The sequence below is a fragment of the Struthio camelus genome, chromosome 3, assembly GCF_040807025.1.
Source record: "Struthio camelus isolate bStrCam1 chromosome 3, bStrCam1.hap1, whole genome shotgun sequence".
NCBI lineage: Eukaryota > Metazoa > Chordata > Aves > Struthioniformes > Struthionidae > Struthio > Struthio camelus.
The window spans coordinates 74,125,513-74,148,826 of record NC_090944.1 but is presented as its reverse complement, the minus strand read 5'-3'; the positions used below and the strand labels follow the sequence as shown (position 1 = coordinate 74,148,826).

Here is a 23,314-nt window from a genome sequence, read left to right as displayed (position 1 = left end):
TAACTGCATCTTTCATTGCTGGTTTTTCAGCTCTGCTGCCCTCCCAAAAGCATAAATGCTCTGCTGTGCTGTGTAAAGACACAATTAGATATGAACCAATAAGATAACTGCTGGTACACTAGTCTCAGCACGAAAATGAGAAAGACCATCAAGGCTTCACACAGACATCAAAAATTACTAGGAGCCGGTACAAGACGAAAGCACCTTGATTCTCTCTATACTAACAGAATTTAAAAACAAATTTCAGCTGGTGTCTGTTAAGAGAAAAATTCCCGAAATAAGGAAGACCTCTGGTGATATTTGTATTGTATTTTGGCCTGCTGCAGTTCTTCAGATGTCAAAGTCTCAAGAACACGTTAAATTTCCATCCTCAAATCTACTTTATTTACACGCTGTTAGGTGCATTCTATTTCTTCCTATTATTATCTCACACTAAAATGTTGACTATTCACCAGTGTGTCAAACACTGATGATGCCTGGAGCTCCATAACCTCCATTGGGACAACATGCAGTTTTAACGTGAACCATTTCAGTGCTAAAGGTAGATAAAGATTAACTTAAACAACTAATCTGCTTGAGGTCCTGACCCAACCAGACCTTCCATGATACTTCTCAGAAATGCGGCAACTACCTGCCAGAGCATTGCTCTCAACAGCTGGGCCACTAATTAGGGATTTGAACAACAGTGAGAACAATCTCTTTCTAGCACAGCACTGAGTCTTACCTGCAAGTCAACAGGCTAAATGCACTGTTTGAAATAGTACAGTACAACTGGCCCCACTCTCTTGGGTAGACAGAATCATACATTAAATCACAGCAACCCTATTTTGAAGGTGAAAACATTTGGACCTGCGTTGCCAGAGAAAAAGGAGAGAAGCTGAATTGGGGAAAAAAAAAAAAAAAACTAATCGAGTCAAAACCAAAAGTCACCTAATTCCTTTATGAAAAGCGTCCTGTATGAGAGAGGAAACCAGCACATCATTTAACTACTTCAGGACATTTTCCTTCCTAAGCAGCATTTCAGACTATGCTGGATCCAGTGTAAATTAACTATTTCCTTATTTCACATAAATGAAAGACAATCATTGCCCAAAGAGTGCATCACTTGCCACATTCCTTTTTTATCTTATAATGTCATGTTTCCCACATACCAAAACGCATATTGCGCTAGCATCACGAGGTGCTAGCTCTCTTTCATGAAGAGTTTACAATTCAAATGTATGAGACACTGGGACAGTATTTGACAAAAGCTATACAAATAATAAACTTAGAGGTACTTTTTTGTTTGTCTGTCCAAGTTATGCCTTTATCTCCTTGGTTTTCTACTTTGTCAGCTGACTAGCAGTACTACAGTAGCTCATTAAAACATCCTCCCTTTCAACCTGCCTCCTTCCATTAAAATAATAATAAAAGAGACAAACAAATACCCGCTCATATTTTAAGAATGAAAGACATCATATTTCTCCAAAGTGGCTCCAGAGCTCCTTATTAGCCTCTTCCCTTCCCCCCTGAATCTGTCTGATGGTCTGCGTGTAACTCCTAAGTTGTTGTTGCTTTGCAATGCCCCTACATGGATCACGAGGCAGCATGCTGCTTTCATGCGATAGCTCAGGGGAAAAAGTTAGCTCAGTGGAAGTATTGGGCTCTCATATTCCTGTCCAGAATTTTAAAGGAAGAAACACGTATCTGAAAAAAAAAATACGCACCTGCATCGCATATTCACCTCGCCCCACATATTTGGAACGTATCAAATCTATTGCACAGATATGACAAAGCGCACATATGGCTTCCAGCTCACTCACAAGCTCAGCATATAGGCTTGCTAAACACACGCTATGATATTGACCTGTATACATATGGCAGACAGTTGGGACTGGCCGACATTCTGCAGCTGCATCAGAGGTAACGGTACCTGGACAAATTCTCCTTCAGGCAAGATTTACAAACAGAACAGACAACAGGCTCAGGAAAAAGCAAGAGCTATTTTCCATGGCATGTGACAGGTGCAGCTACTGAGAAAAGAATGAAAAGAGGAAAACGCGGGCAACCAAGTAAGGTCAGTTTTATTCCTCTTATCTTTTAAAGCCCACCACCCAACAGGAATTTAGAGGTGCTACAAAAGAAGCTGTGTTGAGCATCAGGGAAAGACTAACAACACAGCATAAAACTGAAATCAAAATGTCCATCTTTTAGTGCTTTATTTACAATCATAAAATGTACTAATACTATTTATGCATAAACAGCAGCAACAAATGCTATAGGTAAGATCAAAGGTGAAAGATGTACAAATATACATATATTTTATATATATATATATATATATAATATACATATATATAAATCAAAATAAATGTCAAGACTCACTTTACAGGACAAATTTAATGCAAATACTCTGTTGTCTCAAATTCCAGTGAGACTTCATCAAAACTAAAATAAATTAGACTAATTTATTCATGAGATGCAGCAGTTGGTTAGTGCTGGAATAAAACTCATTGTCCTTTGATAATAAAGATGTGCTTTTAAATTAAAATTGTATGTTCTTTTCAAGGAAGGACAATGACCTCGTTTAGAAAACAGGAAACTGATCCCTGTCAATCTTGCCTTAGAAATAATTATAAAACACAGTGAGAAAATATTCATTAGGAGTGTCAGAAAGGGATTAAGGATTAAGAAGGCAGTCAGTCACTTTAAAGAGCACTGTTTGCCAGTGTTTACCACAAAGTATTAGTTATATTCCCACTGAGATCTATCATCTTAATGCACACTTAAAAAAAAAAAAAAATCAAGACAATCCTTTCATTTCTCACAATAAACAGTCAGCCCATGTGTCCTATGCTGTCTTTCCAACTCATGGTTGAATGCGTCAACCTCCCCATGCTCCCTGCTAAACCGAGACTTGGACACAGAAATTTGTATTTCACAGACAACAGATGGTGCAGCAGAACCAAAATAATCTTATGGACAGAATTTCAATGAGAAAACGGTGAGGACAAAAGAAAAAGAATTTATAATTATGCTTTGCCTATATTTTTCTATTACTGCCATCAGGCTTGGAACACCATCATAAAACCCTCATCATAACTACCAAGTAAATTCCTTATCTACATAATATCCCTATTAAGCCAAAGTAGGAAAATTACAAAGAAAACAGGCACAGAAGACAAAGGCTCTTGTGTAACTGCAGTCACGCACCTTTTAGTTTTGTGCCTCACACCTGAAAGAATCAAAGGTGAAATCAAAGGTGAATACATAACTGGATTCCTACGGTCATTTTTTACTGACTACATATCCACTAGCTTGTCATCTGATGATGATTTATTTTATTCAGACAAAGTAGCAGTAATCCAGGCAACAGAGACGCCAAAAGAGATCATATCAAAAGCTAAGAGACTTGAGAGAAAAGAGTAGAGGATTAGAAGGAAAGCATGAAGGAACTTTTAGTTCATTTTTCCTCCCTCCTACTTGTCCAACAACTGTCAGTATCAGGTTCTTCCTTATTCTAAAGCAACATAGCATACCACCTACGAAACTATCTTTATTCTTGGAAAACGTCTTCCTAAACCTCTTCGGTACTAGTTTGTGGGCCTTAAACAACGGAAGAGTAGACTAAAATTTCTGATAGACAGCTTCCAGAAAGTCAATGGATCAGCAGAACTCCGTCAAGTCAATGCCTTTCTTTAGAGGCCAAACTGCTTCAAGTCTCTAACAAAAAAGTTCCTCATCTGTGAGGGAAGTTAGCGGTAATCATTCAATTTACAAGGCATATGCATCTATAAAGAACTGAAAAACACAGAGCATGCTAAATGCTGTGCCTCAGAAAAATCCCTTGGGGAAAGACAAATACATTTACACACAAATTGTCTTAATGCAAATACATTTCTGAAGACGAACATAGTAAATTTTTCCCCACCAATATTGCATAGGATAAAGAAATTAAATTCTTAAGAAAAATCAAATTCAGTGGTATCAATCCAAGGCTAAAAACATCCTTTCCCAGTATTTGACTACTGTTATTCCAAATAGGACCTCACAAATGCTATAATGGAAAAGGATAAGCAGTTCCTGAGCACAACAGAAGTCCTAAGGATCTGTATAACTTCTGTCACTCTGTATCCTCAAGATAACACTGCTATACACATCAGCCACCTGATTTAGACCTATTCATTACATTCTCTAGACCTACTCAAGGACATTCTTTAAACCTATTCAGTCATGTCCTCTAGAGTCATAGAATGGCTTCAGTACTTTCACACAACTGAATGATTATTTAGCCTACAAGGAATTACAAATGCTATTTCTGAATACATTAGATTTATGTGATTATGTGGTGCCTGCTAAAGGACAGAAATATATGAGTATGGACAGTATGTAACTCATTTTATATTCAAAATAATGCTAAGTTATACACTCAGATCACAGGTCCAAACAAAATGAAAAAATAAACAACAAGAACACTTTTGACAATGAGTCCACAACTAATTCTTTTAATAACTCAAGCATTAGACAGTCCATTACAATTTTCAAGCTTGCCTGGTTTACCTCCTGAGTGTGCTCTTTATAGACTTGCAGTGGACCTGTGGTTTTAGCGGTATCCCAGATTTGCAGAGATCCATCCCCACTAGAAGTGATGAGCACATGTTCATTATTCTCACTCCACGTCACATCAAATAGACCATCATTCCAGTCAAAACTAAATCAGAACAATCAAGATATTTGTCCATGAGAAAGCGTGACATAAACGTCTGGATAGTTATATGCAGAGACAGTATTTCTTTAAATCACCCTCTTTAGCATTCTAAACATCCTTTTTAAAATATTTGATTTTCCAGTGAATCTCCTTACAAGTAACTTAGTTAATACCATGAAAACTTTTACAAGTGTATGTCAGAATAGGCTGATTAGGTTAAAAGCATAAATGACCCATGGATCTTCAACACAGAGAAACAAATCTGATTGTAATCTTGAATTTTAATAACAGTGGTAAACAAAGAAATAAAAATGTCTGTTTTGGAAAAGCTCTGTCCAATCCAGAACATCAATAAGAAGCTGAGTCAAAATGAAAAGCCAGCAGAAGGACAGTTATGAACATTTTAAAGATCTCCCTACACCCTTAAAAGGGCTTTGACACACCAACAATTCATCCTATGGGGAAAAAAATACCACCCATCAGCTGCTTTGCAGTAACTGCCAATGACCACGCTGCTATCTCATGGTAAATATGAAGTTATTTACCCCGTTCTTACTGAAGGCTCAGCTAAGCTCAAGTTAACTTCATGGGACCCTGCAGCAATTATTAGGAAAAAGCATGCACACCAAAAGTTTCTGTAGAGAGCATGACATAGCTCATGGCTCAGAAAATGACAGGACTTTCTACCACAAAGTAAGTGGAGTCTCTGGAAACATTGAAATGAACATTACTAAACCAGAGCATGTAGCAGAACTAATCGAGTGTTTAACAGCTGCAAATAGGCTTGCTGTATAATTATGAATTTAAAATTGCTTCTCTGAACATGATAAACTACATCATTGTTTGTTACATGTGTCTATTTCAGCTGTCAGAGTAAACTAAACAAATGGTGTTTTACACTTTAAGACATTTTTAAGTGAACAATGGCCGAGTATTAAACCCCCTCCCTCCTAACCTTTCTACTCCTTCTCCCATCCAGAACGCAAGTCAAATTCTTAGAATACCATAGCTCCTAGAAAGCACCTGAATGACTTTGCCCATGCACTTTCTGCTCCATTTCCAATACAGCCATTCAGAAGCGGACAAATTTAGGTGGCAAGGCATTGCTCCTAAAAAGCTAAAACTTCTACTTTCAAGCTAGTAAAAATAAACTTATGTTACCTTCTGAGCAGAACAATCCCAGCTTCATTTTGTTCCAGTACTACCAGAGTTCCACAACCTAAAACAACAAAATAAAACAAATTATCACAATTAATTCCCCCATGCCAGTAGAAGCTAGTGTTCTGGGGTAGTTATACAGTGCAAACATGGATGGCATTTGAATTTCTTTACACCTACAACTAATTGCTTCTGCCATTAACAGCTCCTTTTCTCTGCTTTATGCCTCTAAAATATTTTTTCATTTATATTTTTTTCTCCCAGTACATCTGTGGGTAAGGTTGGAAAAGAAACAACTCACTTGTAAAGAAAGCATAAAACGTGTGTTTCATCCACATGCCTTATGTTACAAGCACACCAGGATGGTGCTCCTTTAGATCTTTTGACAACACAACAAATGCAACACTTTTCTCCCTCTCTCTCTGAAAAGGGTACTTGGTAATACAAATGCAGCTCATCAAAAATAAAATGAAGAATTCAGTTCTAAGAAAATACACACAGGCACTATTCTTCTATGTGACCGGGATAACATCAAAGTAACATTTAGAAGCTTTAGTTAAAATTATCGCTTTTAGAGACAATACTGCTAGAAGAAATGAAAAGGGGTCCAATACTGCAAAAAGCTCAGCTTGGGTTTTCAGCAGGGCTGCAGAGAGCTGCCAGGCCTTGCCCGAACAACTCAATGACTGAGAACAGAATAATTAAAGTTTTAAGGAGAAAATATTTTCAGATACTTTATTTAACCTATGTTTGTCTCCTCTACTATGCATTTACTCCAACTCCTATGAAATCAGTACTCCTCTGAGAAGTTATTATTAGAAGTAAAAAAAAAAAAAAAGGAAAAAGAAGACTTTTTTTTTAAAAAAGTTGTTTTCTATTTTCTTAAGTAGGAAAACCTAGCTGGTGGGCGACTTCGGGGCAAGCATCAGATTTGCAGCTTGTTCTGAAATTAACTGTACTCCACGGAAAGAGAACAGATGCATCAGTTACATCCACGCGAAGCAAAAACAAGAGAAAGGGAAAACATAAAATGCTTCGCAAGCCACTTGCTACACGTGCAGACACACAGGCGCGCAGTTCACGGACTGCCGGTCTCTGAAGGCAGCAAACGTTTGCATGGCTCTTCAGCTCACAGCTCGTGAGCGCGCGGGCCACCCGCTTCACGGCAATCACTGCAGAGAAGCCTGACCTGCTCTTCAGACGTAATTACCGTAATAAAGGAAGACCTTGTGTCTGATAAACAGTAGAACAGCAACCGACCCAAGCCTTGCTGCTTCCAGTTAAGCAGAGCGGCCAACCACCACCGCAAGGCGAGCGCGGCAGCGACGGCCGCCCCCGCCCTGACGCTTCGAGAGGGCGAAACGACTCGACGCAAGCGGTCTCGCCCGCAGGTAACCAGGCCAGACCACTTCTTCCGTTGCTGTTGCTGTTGTTCTTCATTACGTAACAGCGCCGGAAACGCAACCCGCGCACCGCCGGGCGGACAGCCCCGCCGGCGCCCCCCCGGCCCGCCTCTCACCTGCGATGCCGTAGTACTGCGCGGCGGCGCACGCCACGCGCCCCGGCCAGTAGGGCGAGAACTCCGCCGCGTAGCCGTGCAGCCCCGGCAGCCGCAGGGCCCGGCCGCCCGGCGCCCCCATGGCCCGGCCTGTCGCCCCCCCCGGCCCAGGCGGGGACGGAAGGAGGCGCCGCCGCGCCGCGCCGCGCCGCCTCGCCGCGCCCGCGCCGCCCGGCTGGAAGCGCGGGGGCGGCGCTGAGGCCACGCCGCCGCCATCTTTGGTGCTGGCAGGGGCGGTGGCGGAGGCGGGCGGGCCGTGACGCTGCCGCCGCCTCCTGGCGCCGCTCCTCGGGGTCCTCTCGGGGCCGGCCGGGTCGTGTCCGCGGTGGCCCGTGTCCGCTGCGGCTTTCTTCTCGGGTCTCTTCAAAGACAAGCCGTAATTTTAGGCCGTCCTACTCGCTACTACCGCGCAGTGACAGCTATGCCTGCGTGATTCATGTACTCAAAGGTCGTTTGACCAGGACCAGGCCTCCGAGCGCTGACTACCCATTGTTTTGTGATAATTCTGTAAAACTATGTTTGCTAGAGAAAAAGATTTCCAAACTGCGTGGACAGTCCTTTCTTTTATACGCCATGTAAGATACTTAGCACCTCGTTCTCTGTTTGAATAAATGTGATTTTTTGATCTTAGTGGGTATATTGTCATTCTTTCAAAAAGCTCTTCCAAGCTATTTCAGTCTGTCATTTGCTGAGTAGATCTCCGTATATCAGTATGCATGTATTTATCATTCTTTGTTGTGAGGCAGTTACGCTTTATTGAGGTTCTTTCATGAACAAACAAACAAATTTTCTCATACCGATGACAACTTCTATTAAGCTAGTGGGAGTTTTGCCTCTGAAAGGAGGAGGGGTTCGGGCTAAGAAAAATATTTGAGCAGAGCAGCAGCTGCAACTTCTGATATATCTTATCCTATGTGAGATATAGGACTTTAAAATATTCATGGAGATGATTCCAATTGGACATAGGCTACCCTAATAAGTTAAAATGACCAATTTAAATGTGTAGAGATGAATACAGGAAATTCTTATTTTACACATGAAGGAAGTAAGACAAAGGGGAATAAGACAATTTAATCAGAGTCACCTCGTGGAGCTTGGAAGGTAACTACATACTCAGGCTGCTCCTCAGCCTTAAATTTAAACTACAAAACCTATTGTAAACTACAAAATTTATTGTAAAGCCTCATGAATATATAACTCCTTAAACTGACACTCACGTTCCGATCACTGAACTATGCGGTTTTACTAATTATTTGATCTCCTGATAAAAATGAAAACAAATATGTTTATCAAACAGCCTCCAGGATTTTAGAATAAAATCAATCCAAACAGTGCAAGTGAAGCTCAATGTAGCATATCATTGTGCTTATAGTAAGCACAAAAGCTCACAGCAGCTCCTATACTCACAACTACCAATTTGTAGATGGAATTACTGAGAGACATCATTTGAGATGAGTTTTTTTTTAACACTCAAGCAGAGTTTTTTTTTAACACTCAAACACAATGCCTTATTGAATTGACTGCTGCAGGCCGAATTCCACCAACTTTAGCCTCTGCGAAATCTTTTTAAATCAATGTGCCTTTTGGAAGCACACATCACAAGGCAATTTCCTTGGCAGGTGTTTTTAAAGTAATTGTCTTTTGTGACTGCAAAGTCAATAATACCATTCAAAAAGATATATACCCTCTGCAGTGGTATACTAAGTAAATCTGGACGTGGCCTTTTGCAAAGGTTTGCTCTGAGTTCAAGTACTCGGTGGCGTAATCTCCAGCTACTCTATGGACAAGTTACCACGCATACATCCAAGTATTGGAAAAGTTTCATCGTGTGCATTTTCAAAGTAGCCGACAAATCTAGTTCATCTTTTAGAATCAATAAAATTCCACAAAGAGGTTATGCAAGCAGGAAGCTGTCCTTACGACTGGCACAGCTCTGTTTTAAAGACAACTCAGAAAAAAATTAGACACATATCAAGAAGTGGATAGAGGGTTACAAAGAAATCCTGAAAGAAGGACCTAGTTTGTTGTAACACTTCCCTAAACATTTTTTCACAGAAAAGCTTGTGAATTCAGGTTTTTAAGATCCCTAGAAGTAGGAAGCAAAATAATATGCCAAGTAAAAGTATTTACATAGGAAGACTTCAAGGCAGATACACTAACAACTGAAGAAAAAGCTGTTTGACAAGCAGAGAGAAAGATCCAACAAACAAAACTGCTAAACGTGACTGTATTTCCTCCTGAAACAGGTGAGCTAAATTCAAGAAACATGAAAGATGAGAACAGAAATGTTCCAACAGCCAGCCCTTCACCAAAGTTGAGATAAAAACGTGTATGCAGAATGCATCAGTAGGTGGCAGCCATGTTCCACTTAAAAATTGAGATCCCACAGTTCGAGAGAAAAATTCCCTCACAACGCTGAGATTTTTTTCCTAACTCAAGCGCACTTCATTGAACTAAATTCCCATTTAATCAGCATATAACTTTTAGTTACGTTCCTCCTGCAGTCACTTCTCTAAGCCATCTCCCTTGTTAGAGTTAGACTAGGTAGTTGGGATGCTCACAGCAATATCTCTGCACGCAGTTTACCTTCTTCCCAGTCTGCTGAGCTCTGTTCTGTTACAGACATATCTCCACCATTTCCTCAGCTTGCTCACTGACAGCTAGCTTAGGTGTGAGTTGAGCTGGTAACGATCACTGCTGTATATACAAATCCTTAAAAAAAACCTCGCTGGTTGCCAGAAACAGTTATCAGGAAGGCACTAGTCCAAGTACTGAAAGGAATTATGACGAGAGTTTTTCTTCCGGAGAAAGCAGGTTGTGAACTATTCCCTTAGCTGTGAGGATAGGTGGTTTAAAACATTAAGAATACTTAGGGACTGCAGGAGACTTTTTTTCTGCTTTCTAGTTACAGAGCCACTAGGTTGCATGCTATCAAGTTTCTTCTACGATAGTGAGTGCTAACTGACTAATAGGAATGTAGAGATTTTCCCAGGTGAAATTCCTGTGTAATCAATAGGGGCTATGAGTCAAAGCTTTAAGAAAAGCATTTAGTGTCTCAAGGTTCATGGTAAGATTGCAAAAATAGGCAAGAGTGAAAGTAAACAAGGGAAAGTTGGGGAAAGGGGAAAGCAAAGGAGGTTGCAGGAATGAATACAGAGTCACACGGGGAAAGCGAGGTTAGTAGAAGGACAAGGCAGTTAGCATGGACGCTGTCCTGGGGGATTTGAAAGAATAGAAGTAAGAAGAGGGAAACACATTGGAAGGGAGGAAGAAAGACAGGGAGATTTAGCAAGAAGCGTGAGACTTGCCACGGGCACATTTTTCACTACACTTGGTCTGTCGTTCCACAATACACGGGCTTCAAGGCCAGTAATAACTGATGAAATAGCCACCCCCCACCACGTGTCCTTGTTGCTCCATCAGTCTTAGCTGATTACCATTTGTGGGGGCCATGCCATCATTTGATAAGTGAATTTATCATGCTATTACTACTGTTACACGATCAACTGCATCCCTGCAGAATGACCACCAGTCTCTGTTTTCCAGCTTCTTAGTACTTAAGAACTGCTTTAAATGTTTAGTTCCATCCTGCATTTGCCATTCTTTTTAAACTTGGCAGCTGGCACTCTGCTAGCAAAATGCTGCCCTCTCCATATTGAACATAAAGGATACCTCTGATTTTCTACAGTGATATATTTAACTTTCATTTGGTAGAAGATTTAACTTTTAAGAACAATTTGTTTATTTCAGTGATCGTATCTATTTGCTTGTGAGAGTTCTGTTCTAAAGCTCATGGAAACAGGATTAGTTTGTGTACTTTCAAGATCTCTTGTTTGGATTTTTGCATCTGCAAGTTTCTTTATATACTCTGTTTTCCACCCACAATTCAAGCACATTGGACTCTGGTTTTGCAAACTCCTTTTTTCCTGCTTATTAGTGAAAAATTTACAGCGTATCTCTAATCTCTCATTTTTGTATGCTGTCGTATAGTTAAATAAGAGGGTCTTAAAATATGGATGAAATTTAGCATCTGCTTTAAAACCCAATAACCATCAAGAAAACTCAACGGGCATGTTACTCTAGAATCTTTTTTCTGCCAGCCTTGTTGGATGTTGAAGGCCGTATCACACTGAAAACGTAAGTCGGACAGAGCGTTTTTCATTGTACATGTATTTTAGGTTTACTTTCTGTAAATCAGAACACGCTCAGGGAAACTACCCTTTTTTGACTTGGGTCTCGTTATTACTAGTATGAGTGAATAAATCAAATCTCTGATGTCTGTCACACACTGTTTGACACTTACCAATAATTGCATTTATATTTGAAACTAACATCCAAATTCTTGGATGTTGAAAATCATAATTTGGTTAAATCCAGAGGTCAATGATTTATGGTTGTAAAAGCATATAATGAAGAAAGGGTTCTTATTTCAACAATTTTACATCTAACTGCTTGTTAAAAGTTCTGTCATCAGAAAAAATCAGAGTGGAAGCAGGGCCACATTCCATACTTAGTGCTAAAGATGTTAGTTGCACAGCACCCAGAAAACAAAGTGAACAAGCTAAGCGTACTTCTGATAACAACCGGGATACTACTTCCGTTTTAAAAAAAAAAAATCCTTTGAATGATCATCTTCTAATCAAACTTCTAAATTGAAGAGCTCCTAAACATATGAATCATCACTTCAAGGAGTTAGCAGATTAAAGAAATATGCTTTTCCTTTATAAAAGCATAGACAATTTGTGTCTACTATTCCATATTAATCAGTGTTTTAATTGTTTTCAGTTAAGGGCCCAGCCTCAACCCCAGACAAATCAATAGAGCTATCTTGAACGTGGTAGGGATATGGCATTAGTAATGAAGTGAGGCTCACAAGTCAGTAACGCTAAGTGAATTAGCATGCTTCTTCCTTCTTTCAGTCCATGACTTCCTTCTGCGCTTGACAAACATGGGCTGTTCTAAAGAACACCACAGAGACATATTGTTCTTGCTTCCTGTAATGTGATGCAACTGTAGCGTTGAATGGATTAACACTGATTCTGTGTTTTGTGGAAAACTACATTATTTAGAAAAACACTGATTGCCATCCTGACTGTAGCCAGAAACAATAACCTACTGTATCTGGCAGATTAACAAATATTAACTTCTACCTGTAAATTGGTCTTTAGTTTGCTCGTCGTCTTCTCACCCCATTTACCCATGTGTTATCAGCAGAAGCAAATGCCAGGCATATCTCTTTGGAAAAAAGGACTGATCGACGCAAAAGCAAACAGGGCTACTGAAGGTACTGCAGTGACTAATCTTTCTTAATTATTCCAGAATTGATCCTCTGTCTAGAGCAGTCACGGAAAACAACGATAGAGGAACAGGCTCAGTGCCAACAAGATGATTAGTCTCAACAAGATGAATTGTAATGGGATGGACTTACTGATAATACAAACAAACATAGCTATAAATATGTAGAGCACTATTTTTCCTCCATGCTTTTCCTGGATCTACTTAATGTAATTCCTCCAATCCAAAGAAAATCTAACAATCATTAGGATTTCACTGTATTTTTGTTCAGAAACAGACTGCAAAAACTCTCAACTTCCTTTCCTTTTCAAATCCATTTTGAATTTCTCAGCGATTCATTCCTGGCCTGCAAACAATGTGCAAGTTTTAGGCAAGTTTTTCATATTATATATTATTTATTATATATATTACTTCAACTATCAAGGGATCTTTTCTTCTTTCTTGACTGGGAAGACTCTTACACCAGATTAACGCTTCTTTTGGTGATATGCTAGTTATTCAGATTAGTTTGCTTTTCCATGAAGAAGTATTTGTTAAATATCAAATGCCAAAGTGTTCATGAAAGACAAGTTCCAGGTGAACACAACAATGCAATATATTTAAGCAAAATACAGAGTAGCTTTTCAGTATGGCACTTTTAAAAAGAAGTATGAGCTGGGTACTGCTGCAGGCAGCCACAAAACCTTCAGTCAACTTGAGGCCATCCAGGAACACAAAGAGAGGAAAGTTTAAACAGGAAGAAGAGTAGAAGACAAGGGTTAATGATTATTAAATCCTGACAACCCTTAACTGCACAAAACGCAAAGCCACTCACTTAACTAGACTATCAGGGTTTAGGAGTAAGATGTGCATAAAAAAAATAAAAAAGGCAACAAGAACTATCCTGAAGTAAAGGCCAAAATTCCCTTCGGTTTTTCAGAGCACGGGATCAGGCTGATGCCGAGTCACTACACATGACTTAGTTTAACTTAAATAAGCCCCTGCCTGCATAAAACTAACATCTGCAAGTGAAAGCGCGTATTAAAACCTCAGGCAAGTCGGGGCCGGCTTCACCTCAGCGGCTGTTAGCGTGGGGGGAAGCACAACCCGAACCCAGCAGCACACTCGCCCTGCCCGACGCAGGCTCCTTTTACAAGCGGTATTAAAAATAAAGCTCTGCGGAACACAGCGGGGAAAGGGCCGCCGGCTGACAGGCATCCTCTGCTCCCTCCCGCCCAACCGCCCGCGCCGGCCGTTACCACACGCCTGGCGCGAGCCCGGAAGCGGACGCGCGAGGCCCCAACCGCCGCCGGCACCCCCTCCCCCCTCCAAAGGGGGACGCCGGCCCTCTCGCCTCCCCTCTCGTGAGGCAAAAACCACCGCTGCCCTGAGCGGCTCCGAGCACCGTTCCGACCTAACCGAAACCCGCTGCCGCCGCCGCGCCCCCCACCCCGGGCTCCCCGGAGCCGCGGAACAGCTCGCCCGCCCGACTGGCCAAAGAGCCCCCAGTGCCCAAAGCGCCGCCAGGGCTGCTTTATTTCTGGCCGGAGGCGGGGCGGGAGGAGGAGTCTGGTGGCTGCGGGCCGCCCCTGCCCGAGCCGCGAGTAGCTTTGCAGCTGTCGCTCGGCTAAATCGGGGACGCCTAATAGCAATCCCACAAGTGGTTCCTGCCGGCGGCCAACCAACTTCGCCCGGAGCCCGCCCGCAGAGGCTGGGGGCCGAGGCGCGGGGGGACAGCGGCGGCGGCGGCGGCAGCAGGACCGCGCTGCCGGGCCGGGCCGAGCTCGCCCGGCCGCCCCGGCAGGTGACGCCGCTCGGCGGCGGGGGAGAAGGGAGCGGCGCGCAATGGTGCCGGGGGCCGGCGCCGGAGGAGGCTGTGCTCGTCTCCCTGCCTGCGGCAGCCTCCGCTAACCTCTGAGGGGGAGCCCCTCACTTGCGCCCGGCCGCCTCTCCCCTTCGGCAGCTCGGCAGCAGCGCGCAGGGGCGCCGGGACCGTGCCGGGGCAGGCGGCGCAGCATGGCATCCGCCTAACCGCGGCCCCGCGCGGGAGCAGCGCCCGGGACGCGCCGCGGCGGCTCCTCCGCGGCCATGAGTGACAGCAGCGAGGGGATCATCAGCCTGTCGGTGCCCAGCGCCGCGGGCGGCGGCCCCCCCTGCGAGGAAGGGCTCGGCAGGCGGGCGCAAGGGGCCGACGGCGGTGCCCGCAGCCTCCTGCCCGACTTGGCCGCGCTGCCGGCCGGCAGCCTGTGGGGCGAGGAGAGCGCCGCCGCCGCCGCCTGCCCCGCCGGCACGGGCATCGCGGCCCGGGCCAAGGGTGGCGGCGGCGGCGGCGGCAGGCGGACGGCGGTCACCTACGTGATCAACGAGGCGAGCCAGGGGCCGCTGCTGGCAGCGGAGAGCGGCGCCCTGCAGAGCCTGCGGGAGGCGTGCGAGGTGGTGGGCGCCACGCTGGAAACGCTGCACTTCGGCAAGCTGGACTTCGGCGAGACGGCGGTGCTGGACCGCTTCTACAACGCAGGTGAGACCCCCCTCCTTCCCCCCCCTTCCCCGCCCGCCCGATCTACTATCGCCGCTCCCCGCCGTCCCTCCTGCCTTACCGCCGCGGCGCGGCTCGGCTCGGCTCGGCTCGGCTCGGCTCGCCGCTTCCCGGGCGGCTCCGGCCGAGGCCTCGCGGCGGCCCCGCACCGCCCCCCTTCCCGCTGCCGCCTGGCGGGAGGGGCCCGGCGAGCCCGGGGCTGCCCGGGGCTCCCCGAGGAGCGGCGGCAGCCGGCGCCGCCCTCCCCTTCCCCCGGGGTCAGCTCGGGTCGCCGAGCCCTCGGCGCAGCGGCCCCGGGGCTGCCGCTGCCGGGAACGCTGCGCGCCGGTGGGGTGGGAGCCGGGGGCGGGGGGGCTCGTCCCCCCCTTCGCCCCAAACGCGGCGGTGACCCCCGGCCGCCCCTGCGGTGCTGGGCGCTGGGCTGGCGCCGAGCCGCGGTGCCGCGGCTCCCCCCGGGCCCTTCGCTGCTGCCAAAGTATGCCAAGTGCTTCCCCCCCGCCGCCAACGTGTTTTGGAGAAGAAACTCCGTGTCAGCAAGCGTGCTGTGAATCAGCAGTTGTCAGGACTGCAAGAACTTGTACATTTTTTTTTTTAACCTATGCATAAAGCAGGACCTGACCGCTTTTTCTCGATCACCATAAAAAAACGCGGGGGGGAGGGGCAGGTTTTTGCTGAAGTGCTGAGCTGCGGTTGAAGTGCCTAGGTGCTGCAAGGGCTCGGCAGCTTTGTGCAGTAGGTTCAGCGTAATTGGGACACTCTGTGTGTTTTTTGTGCCTGGAAGTTCGTACTTCAAATATTGGTTGCATACAACGTTTATGATGGATGGGGTAGAACAAAGTGCCTTGATCCAGTCAGCTGGCAACAACATCCCTGTGCTGCATCCTCTCACCCGTCTGCCTGCTTTCATAAACATACAATTGCAGCTCCTTAATTTGAAACCATGGTGACCCTAGATTATCTGTTATGATTTACCTGGCCCTATTTTTTAAATAATAGCCCGAAGCTTCCTACTGTTGTATTTCTCTTTTTGTTAGCAGATACATAAAATGAATGGAGAATAAAAACAGCTGCTTACTAGATTTGTAAAGACTTGAAAAATTATACTACCGAATGAATGTTTTCCTGCCTTAAAAAAATAGAAGCAGCAACTTGACTTGACCCAGAATTCTAAGCCTACTGTATGGTGTGTTTTTGTGTGTGTGGAATACACTGGCAAATGGGCACTTTAAAAGTTTTGGCTAATACAGGAGTTCCCTCCCGTCTTGGAGGAGGGAGGGAAAAAGAAAGAAAAGAATCTAGCTGGGTTGTAGGCCGTTTCCACAGAAGATTCTTTCAGCATGAACATGCATATGCATGTTACTTCTTTGAAACTGCAGAAGCTTTGTCTCCTGGACTACTGCTTTCAGTTCAGTGAGAGACGGACGGTTTTGGAGTGTGTAGCTGCTTGTCTTGTACCTCCGACAGCACTGTGCCTTGAGAGTTAATGTTTTCAGAAGTGGAAGGGGCTATGCTAGCGAATGGAAATGGGAAGAAATAGCGCTCCAGTGTAGCTCTTACCCTCTCCCCGTACAGAGTAGAGAGATCAGATTTTAACTCTGACACTTGTTAATTGGTGGGCAGTTAAAACCTGAGGGTCTCATTTTGTTTCACCATGGAAGCGGTATCATAACACGCTCACACGGTTGGGTTATCTGTGTCTTGTTTTTTTTTTTTTTTTGTGTGTGCGTGCCTCGTATGTTTGTTAGTTTTTACACTCTGGACTCTACAGCGGTTTGGGTCTCGGTAGTTCACAGAGGCTTTTCTTGTAACGGGAGATTTGACTTGAAAGTGGGCCCCTTGAATTCTGCCAGTAGGCGTCTGGCATATAACACTGCATAACTGCACGCTTATGTAATATAACATTGCTTATTTCAATGGCTTTTGAGCAAGCTGTTTAACATTGAAAACATTGCTTTTTCTTTCAGTACTGCTTGGTTATGGGAACTTAATCAAAGTGTTGCAAAACAGGAAAAATACCTTGCCATTGTGCTTTAGTAGCTAAGCCTAATAAATATGCAAAAAACTGAGAGACACATCCAGATCATGGGCTGAAAAGAGCAGGACACGAGAACGAGTTTGTATCTGCTTCCAGTATACTCCATACCTTCTGAGCCGAGGAGTCATGAACCAGCTGTGATCCAAAAACTGTTTTGTGCTGTTGACTTTGAAGTTGGAACTTGGATCTAGAAAGATCTGAATGTTTTCGTACTTGTTTCCTTATTCCTGCCACATTTTATGTACAGTACGTATTTCTAAGAACTAGTTGTTCTCTGGAAAGTTTAAGCTAGTAAAAAATAACTATCATTTTAGGAACAAGACAGCGTTAAAAAGTAGAGGCTATGTCAGCTGAAGAATGCAAATAGAGAGCAGGGTGTAACTCTTGCACAGACTTTTTTTTCTTTTTTTAAACTGGGAACAAAATCAAAAAGCATATGTAGGTGACAAGTACATATCAACTATCTCCCTATTTCACTTGTTGTCCTCTCTCTTGCTATGTGCTTTCAGTGATTGAAGGTGATGATAGTAGTAATACAAATAAAGAATCTCTGCCCGGTACATTATATTCATGCACAACATTTTATTTAAATAGTACAGCATGACCTAACATCACGGAAGGATTTATCATTACAAATGTTTTCAAATTGACTCTTATTCAAGTGACCAAGTCTTACTGGACTTACAAAAGTAGGTAAAGACTGTGTGGAGGTTTGGAAAATCAAGCTTGTAACTTTGTTAGAATTAAATGAAACAGTAAAACCTCTCAAGTCTTGCAGTGCATGCAAGTCAACTTTGATGGGGGGGGGGCAGTAGATCTAGTATAATATACCTGTCCATCATCAGTCTCTCCTTTTTTAATATCTTGTCTCTGCTTTGTATAACATAGTCTGAACTCTTGGTGATCTCGGATGTAGGTTTACTCCATGCCTTTCACTACTTCAAAGAGAACTTGAAGGAGTATTAAATAAAAACTAATCCCATATGTAAATACTCCTCATCCGCTCTAATGTAGATTAGCCTATTAATAATCTTGTTCTACCAGCTTCAGTCAACTGATGGTCCTTAAATGCTGAGACATAATTAGCAATGCATATGATTGGTGAGTAGGTCTTAGTTATGTATAGTTGAACCATTCCAGCACCAAATAGTTAAGAATTTGCCTATACTAGCGTTTGTGCTTGCATGGTTTAAATTCCTCTTGATTCCGGAAAAAATTTGAATCTTAAGAAGCAAGTGTTAAATCAGCCCTAGTAACTATTGCCAAAAAGTATCTGACAAAAATAGACACTTCAGCGTTTCTTGTATTTTCCTCCCCTTAGATACTAAGGTGAAAAGAGAAAATCTAGTCTGATTTCTTGCAAATTTCAAAGTATTTGAAGCTGACCAGCTGTCCCAGGGTCTTATTTTATCCATAAAGAGAGTATTCAGATTAATTTTTTTTTCAGTTGTATTGAGCTGCTGCAGTTGAATTATAGGTCTCTGTCATCAGCTTCACTTCCAAATGGTTCAGGAATGTTTAGAGAACCGAGTAGTTAAAGACATGCAAACAAATAATAAGGTAGAGAAACCTATCTATATAACGCTGTAGATAATAACTTTTAGAACGCCATATGACTATAACCATTATTATTCATAGTTCAAGTGTATGTTCGGTACATTAAAATAACCTGATCCGCATGTTCGGTTAATGTTTTTTTGAATGCTCAGTTCCTTTTTGAAAACTTGGCCATAAAGGAATATAGACTAATCATAGTTTGTTTAGTTTATGTAAGCAATTCATTTTGTCTTTCACATAATCTTTTTTAGGACATTGAAATTAGAATGATTTGCTTTCTATGCAGATTTTTAAACGGTCATTGTGTATTATACAGGAGCAAATACATCATGGACTAACTGAACAAAGTGTTGTTGTCATCGTCGTTGTTGTTTTTTAAGTAACAAGGACCATAAAGGAAAATAAACATAAATCGGCAATCTGGGTTACCAGATCTGTTCTTGTAAGCCCCTCATGAGAGGGAAATGCTCAAAGTCAGGGTGAGTTTTTCACATAGGCTTTTAGGATTACACCTGTTTTTGTCTAGTTGGTTAAAGGAATGTCTCATTTGACTTGTAATCTGACATTTAAATAATATGGATTCTACAGCACAGGGTGAATTAAGGGTGAATGCTCAACTGACTGACAAAATAAGTGGTGTACAAGTGTCAGAACCAAGCCAACTAATACAGAAAGGTTTTTGGAATAATGTGTATAGTACAGTAGTATAAAGGTGAAGATTTTGCTCTTTCTTCTCAAAGAGGTAAGAAATCTCATAATTTTGGGAGAAATTAGATGTGATTCAGAGGAGTTAGAGATACATTTTAGCAGCATTCTGTCATTGTTTTGTGCAGACACTTGTACTGACTGCTTTTAGTGCATAGATAGACCATTTGCTTAGTATTGTCAGGTGTACGTTCCACCTCCTTGTCTGCCTTGCCAGATAAAGCTATAGAACGTTTTCACCTGGTATTCAGCAAAATTAATTTCTTTGGAAGAATGGCAATTCTATGAGAGTCAGAAGCACAATATATCAAATTTTCTGCAGACTCTGAGTGCAGTCTCACAGAGGAACTGATGGGCGGTAAGAAAGATCACAAAGTCAACGACTGAGGAGGATCTGGGGTTTCACATCTGTGCAGGCACTCATTTAAGCTTATTCTAAAGCTAAACATCTTGACTGATGTGCTTGTTATATAAATATCTCCTTGTAACTTTATTGTGTTATATTAGGCGATTTCTTTTTTTTTTTTTTTTTTTCACTTTAGCTTTTTACACTCATGCTTCATGGATCAATGGCCCTTGCAATGCTGTTTGGAGCTATTGAGATAATTCCCCATAGTAGCAATGATTTAATAAGATAATAGAGTTTATCAAATAACAGGTAATAGATTTAGCTTCATATTGTTGTTTCTGGAATTCAGCATCATTGCTTTTGGAATTCATGTGGGTTTGGGCTAGAAAGTTGGTGCCAGCTCACTGGACGTGAAAACACTTACTGCAATGTAGTTGGAGAATCTTGGCCCCAAAAGACAAATCTTCAGAGAGTCAGTGCAGTCGCGTATGTAAAAGTGAACTCAGCCTGGAAAATGTTCTGCATCTAAATTATTTTCTGCATGCTTCACACAACTTGTGTGGATCATGCCTTGAAGTATTTACAGGCACACAGAAATGAAGTAGAGCAGTACCAGAGCTCATCTGCATTCCGGCATTTTCTTCTTATTTATCTTTAGAGATGCTAAATTTCAAGAATCTTTTATTTAGCATGCTAAGCACTTCAGGCGTCAAACAAAATATTTTTTTAAGTGATTTATGCCTTAATATAAGTTTCCTGGAAGTTCTGTGATTATGACATACCAATGCAGGCTCTCCTCTTATACTCAAAGGAAGGCGTGTTTTTTAAAAACTTATTTTCTTGATTTCAAGAAGTTGACTTAAATGTTTTCCGTGGTGCAAAAAGGCATGCTTCCCATAGCATCTGCTGTTTATAGTACCAGAGAGAGAGTAACTGCGAGTATTATTCCACTCCACTTTGCCTCTCTTTCAAAACAATTAGTTTCTTCACTAATTTATTCTCTGTACTTCCTGATTTTTTTTTTTTGTTTAATTTCACTAGCAGAGTTTCGTCAGACACTTGAGATGCTGCACATTCTTCTGTGAATACGCAGCACTTGCGTCCATCGCATTTTTTACTATTTGGACGCTTCTCCCCCCACCGCATCTGCTGCTAAATAACTACTCTTTCTGTAGTGTCATGCCTAGAGAGTCACTGTATGAAATAGTAGTTAGTACTACATAGCAGGAGAAATTATCCTGATGCATTATTCTTGTCCAATTTCAGAGTCAGGGGCAACTACTTTAAAAAAGACCAAACAAGTAAATCCAGTAGCAGTGTCAGTGGAATTCATGTTGAAAGAGGTTTGATTATTATTATTATTTTTTTTAAGCGCTGTGTTGTGAGTGATGAGTTGGAGCAAGAAATACCAAGTAACTTAGTGCAGATGGTGCACAGAATGGAGTTGATGATACAGCCAGACTCGAAGATGTATAAGTAAGGGGTGTTAGGTATTATGGTACAGAAGCTTTGTGTCTGAGTGCATAGCATATGTTGTTACCATTACATGGGGTTCAGAAAAGGGTGGGTTATGAAGCCCCCTTGAAATTTGGCTGTTGAGCGCCAGACCCTGCTAGGAGGCAGCGTTAGAAACTGAAAACAAATGCATGGAATATCTTCAGCATAAAACATTGTTTTGTTATGGAGCAGCTGAATGCTGTCTACATGTAAAACTAATCAGGTAAAGATGAATGTGGAAAAAAAAGCTGCCATAAGGTTTTTGTCTGTTCGTGGCTAGTGCTATCAGAGAACTTCTGTTACACTGTGCGGAAATCATAGGATTTGAAACAGCATATTCACAGATTAATATTTCCATTGCTGGCCTAGCTGTAAACTTTATAAGCAGATTCCAATATTGATACCGTATGCATAACTTCCGTTAGACTACCTGTCAATAGGGGAGTGGAAAACTAGTATCCCATTAGTTTATCTGTGAGCTAGGAGGAGCACAGTCGAAGTATGAAGATAACGTTGCCTAGGAGACCTGGGTGCTCTTTCAGACTTTGCGACGGGCCTCTCCTAGCATTTTGTAGCTCTGTCGCTCAGCACGAGCTTCCTCCTGGCTCTTCCCAGGCCCAGAGGCTTGCGGAGCCTCTAGCAGGGGTGCCCTGGCCACAGAAGCCCTGGTGCTGGTGTGAATCTCCAATTGGTGCTCTAATGCAAATAATATGGGTATGCTCTTGCAGTGCTTATTTACTAAATCTCCTAGTGGTATCAGTGAGATGCTTGGATAAGTGCAAGAGTGTAATAAAATACTATGCACTGCACGTGAAAGCAGCGGAAGAAATGCAGTTCATGAAATTATTGTGCTCTCTTAAATTTGGTAGAGATGTAAAACACATTATGAGACAGCTCTGTGAGAGGACAACAGGCAAGTATTTTCTCCAGTGGGAAAAAAGAAAGGTTGGCTGAAGGTAGGTAAATGCTTTTTGAGAGTAACACAGAAGGAAGCCTTTGACTGCTTGATTTTCTGCAGTTTGCATTTCTGTAGCTCTGAACAGGATGTGTCATACAGAAATGACTCCTGAATTTACCGCAGCCGTGCTAAGAAGTTTACTTCTCTTTTTAGTCACTTTCTAAAGTAAAAAAGCACAATACAGAAGGCTGCATGTATGTAACAAGTGACAGCAGAGTGAAACAAATTGTGTTATAAATGCCTAAAGGATCAAGTAAGAAATGGAAAAAGCCTAACGTGTCATTTAGCACCATTATCCTCTGCAGTGAATTTTCCAGTCTGTTATGCTCTTAAACAAAATAAAGTTAAGCAAGTGAAAGTTTCAGTTTTATGCCAAGTTGTTTTCTTTTGTCTCTCAGTAGAGAAGAGCTCACTTTTAGGAGTATTCTATAGCTCATTTAAAAGTTAATCCTTTTGTCTCTAGCCCTTTGGAACAGTTGTGCTTTTTTTTTTTTTTTTTCCTTCCAATGCATAGGTCACCTGCAAGTTGTTATATTTTTAAATTGTCACTAAAAAACTCTGCGGCTCAACATCAATGTGGGTTTTGCACGTGTGTGGTTAATAAAACGGAAGTTCTTGCTGGGATCCTCTTCTTTCATAACAGGCTCCCTGCTTCAGATTCCCCCAGAACATCTACTGTTTTGAGTGGTTTCCTGCCCCTAAATTTGTATGGCGTGTCTGAAGAATTATAATCAGGTGCACCAATATATTCAGAAATACGTTTGCTTGAAGGAGGTAGATGTAAGAAGCACTGAATGAAGTTGTCTTTTGCAGGAGAGCGTGTGTGATAGATGACAGTAGCATCTATTTTGACAGTTGGGGAATTTTCTGGTAATTATTGATAGGTAAATATCTGTATGAATTCTGTAATTGTTTATATTCTGAGAGCAAATGAACCCTCGGACTGAGCTTGACGTAATACAAGCGCAGGTTGCTTATTTTTATTCTATGTTACTTTTTC

General features: G+C 42.5%; 2 protein-coding genes across 3 annotated transcripts in view; one reads left to right on the top strand and one right to left on the bottom strand.

Moving 5' to 3' along the window:
• Positions 1-7,544, bottom strand: part of PEX7 (peroxisomal biogenesis factor 7) — a 49,409-nt gene extending 41,865 nt beyond the window's left edge. The window contains exons 1-3 of the mRNA XM_068938459.1: positions 7,365-7,544; positions 5,849-5,906; positions 4,540-4,690 (exon numbers count right to left, since the gene is read on the bottom strand). Of these exons, the coding sequence (XP_068794560.1) occupies positions 4,540-4,690; positions 5,849-5,906; positions 7,365-7,485 (330 nt within the window). The 5' untranslated portion in view covers positions 7,486-7,544. The remainder of the gene's footprint in view (positions 1-4,539; positions 4,691-5,848; positions 5,907-7,364) is intronic.
• Positions 7,545-14,615: 7,071 nt separating this feature from the next.
• Positions 14,616-23,314, top strand: part of MAP3K5 (mitogen-activated protein kinase kinase kinase 5) — a 115,204-nt gene continuing 106,505 nt past the window's right edge. The window contains exon 1 of one of the 2 annotated variants that reach the window (XM_068938394.1): positions 14,616-15,195. In XM_068938394.1, coding sequence (XP_068794495.1) covers positions 14,766-15,195 — 430 coding nt within the window. In that variant the 5' untranslated portion in view covers positions 14,616-14,765. The remainder of the gene's footprint in view (positions 15,196-23,314) is intronic. The other variant, XM_068938395.1, reaches the window with a different exon arrangement.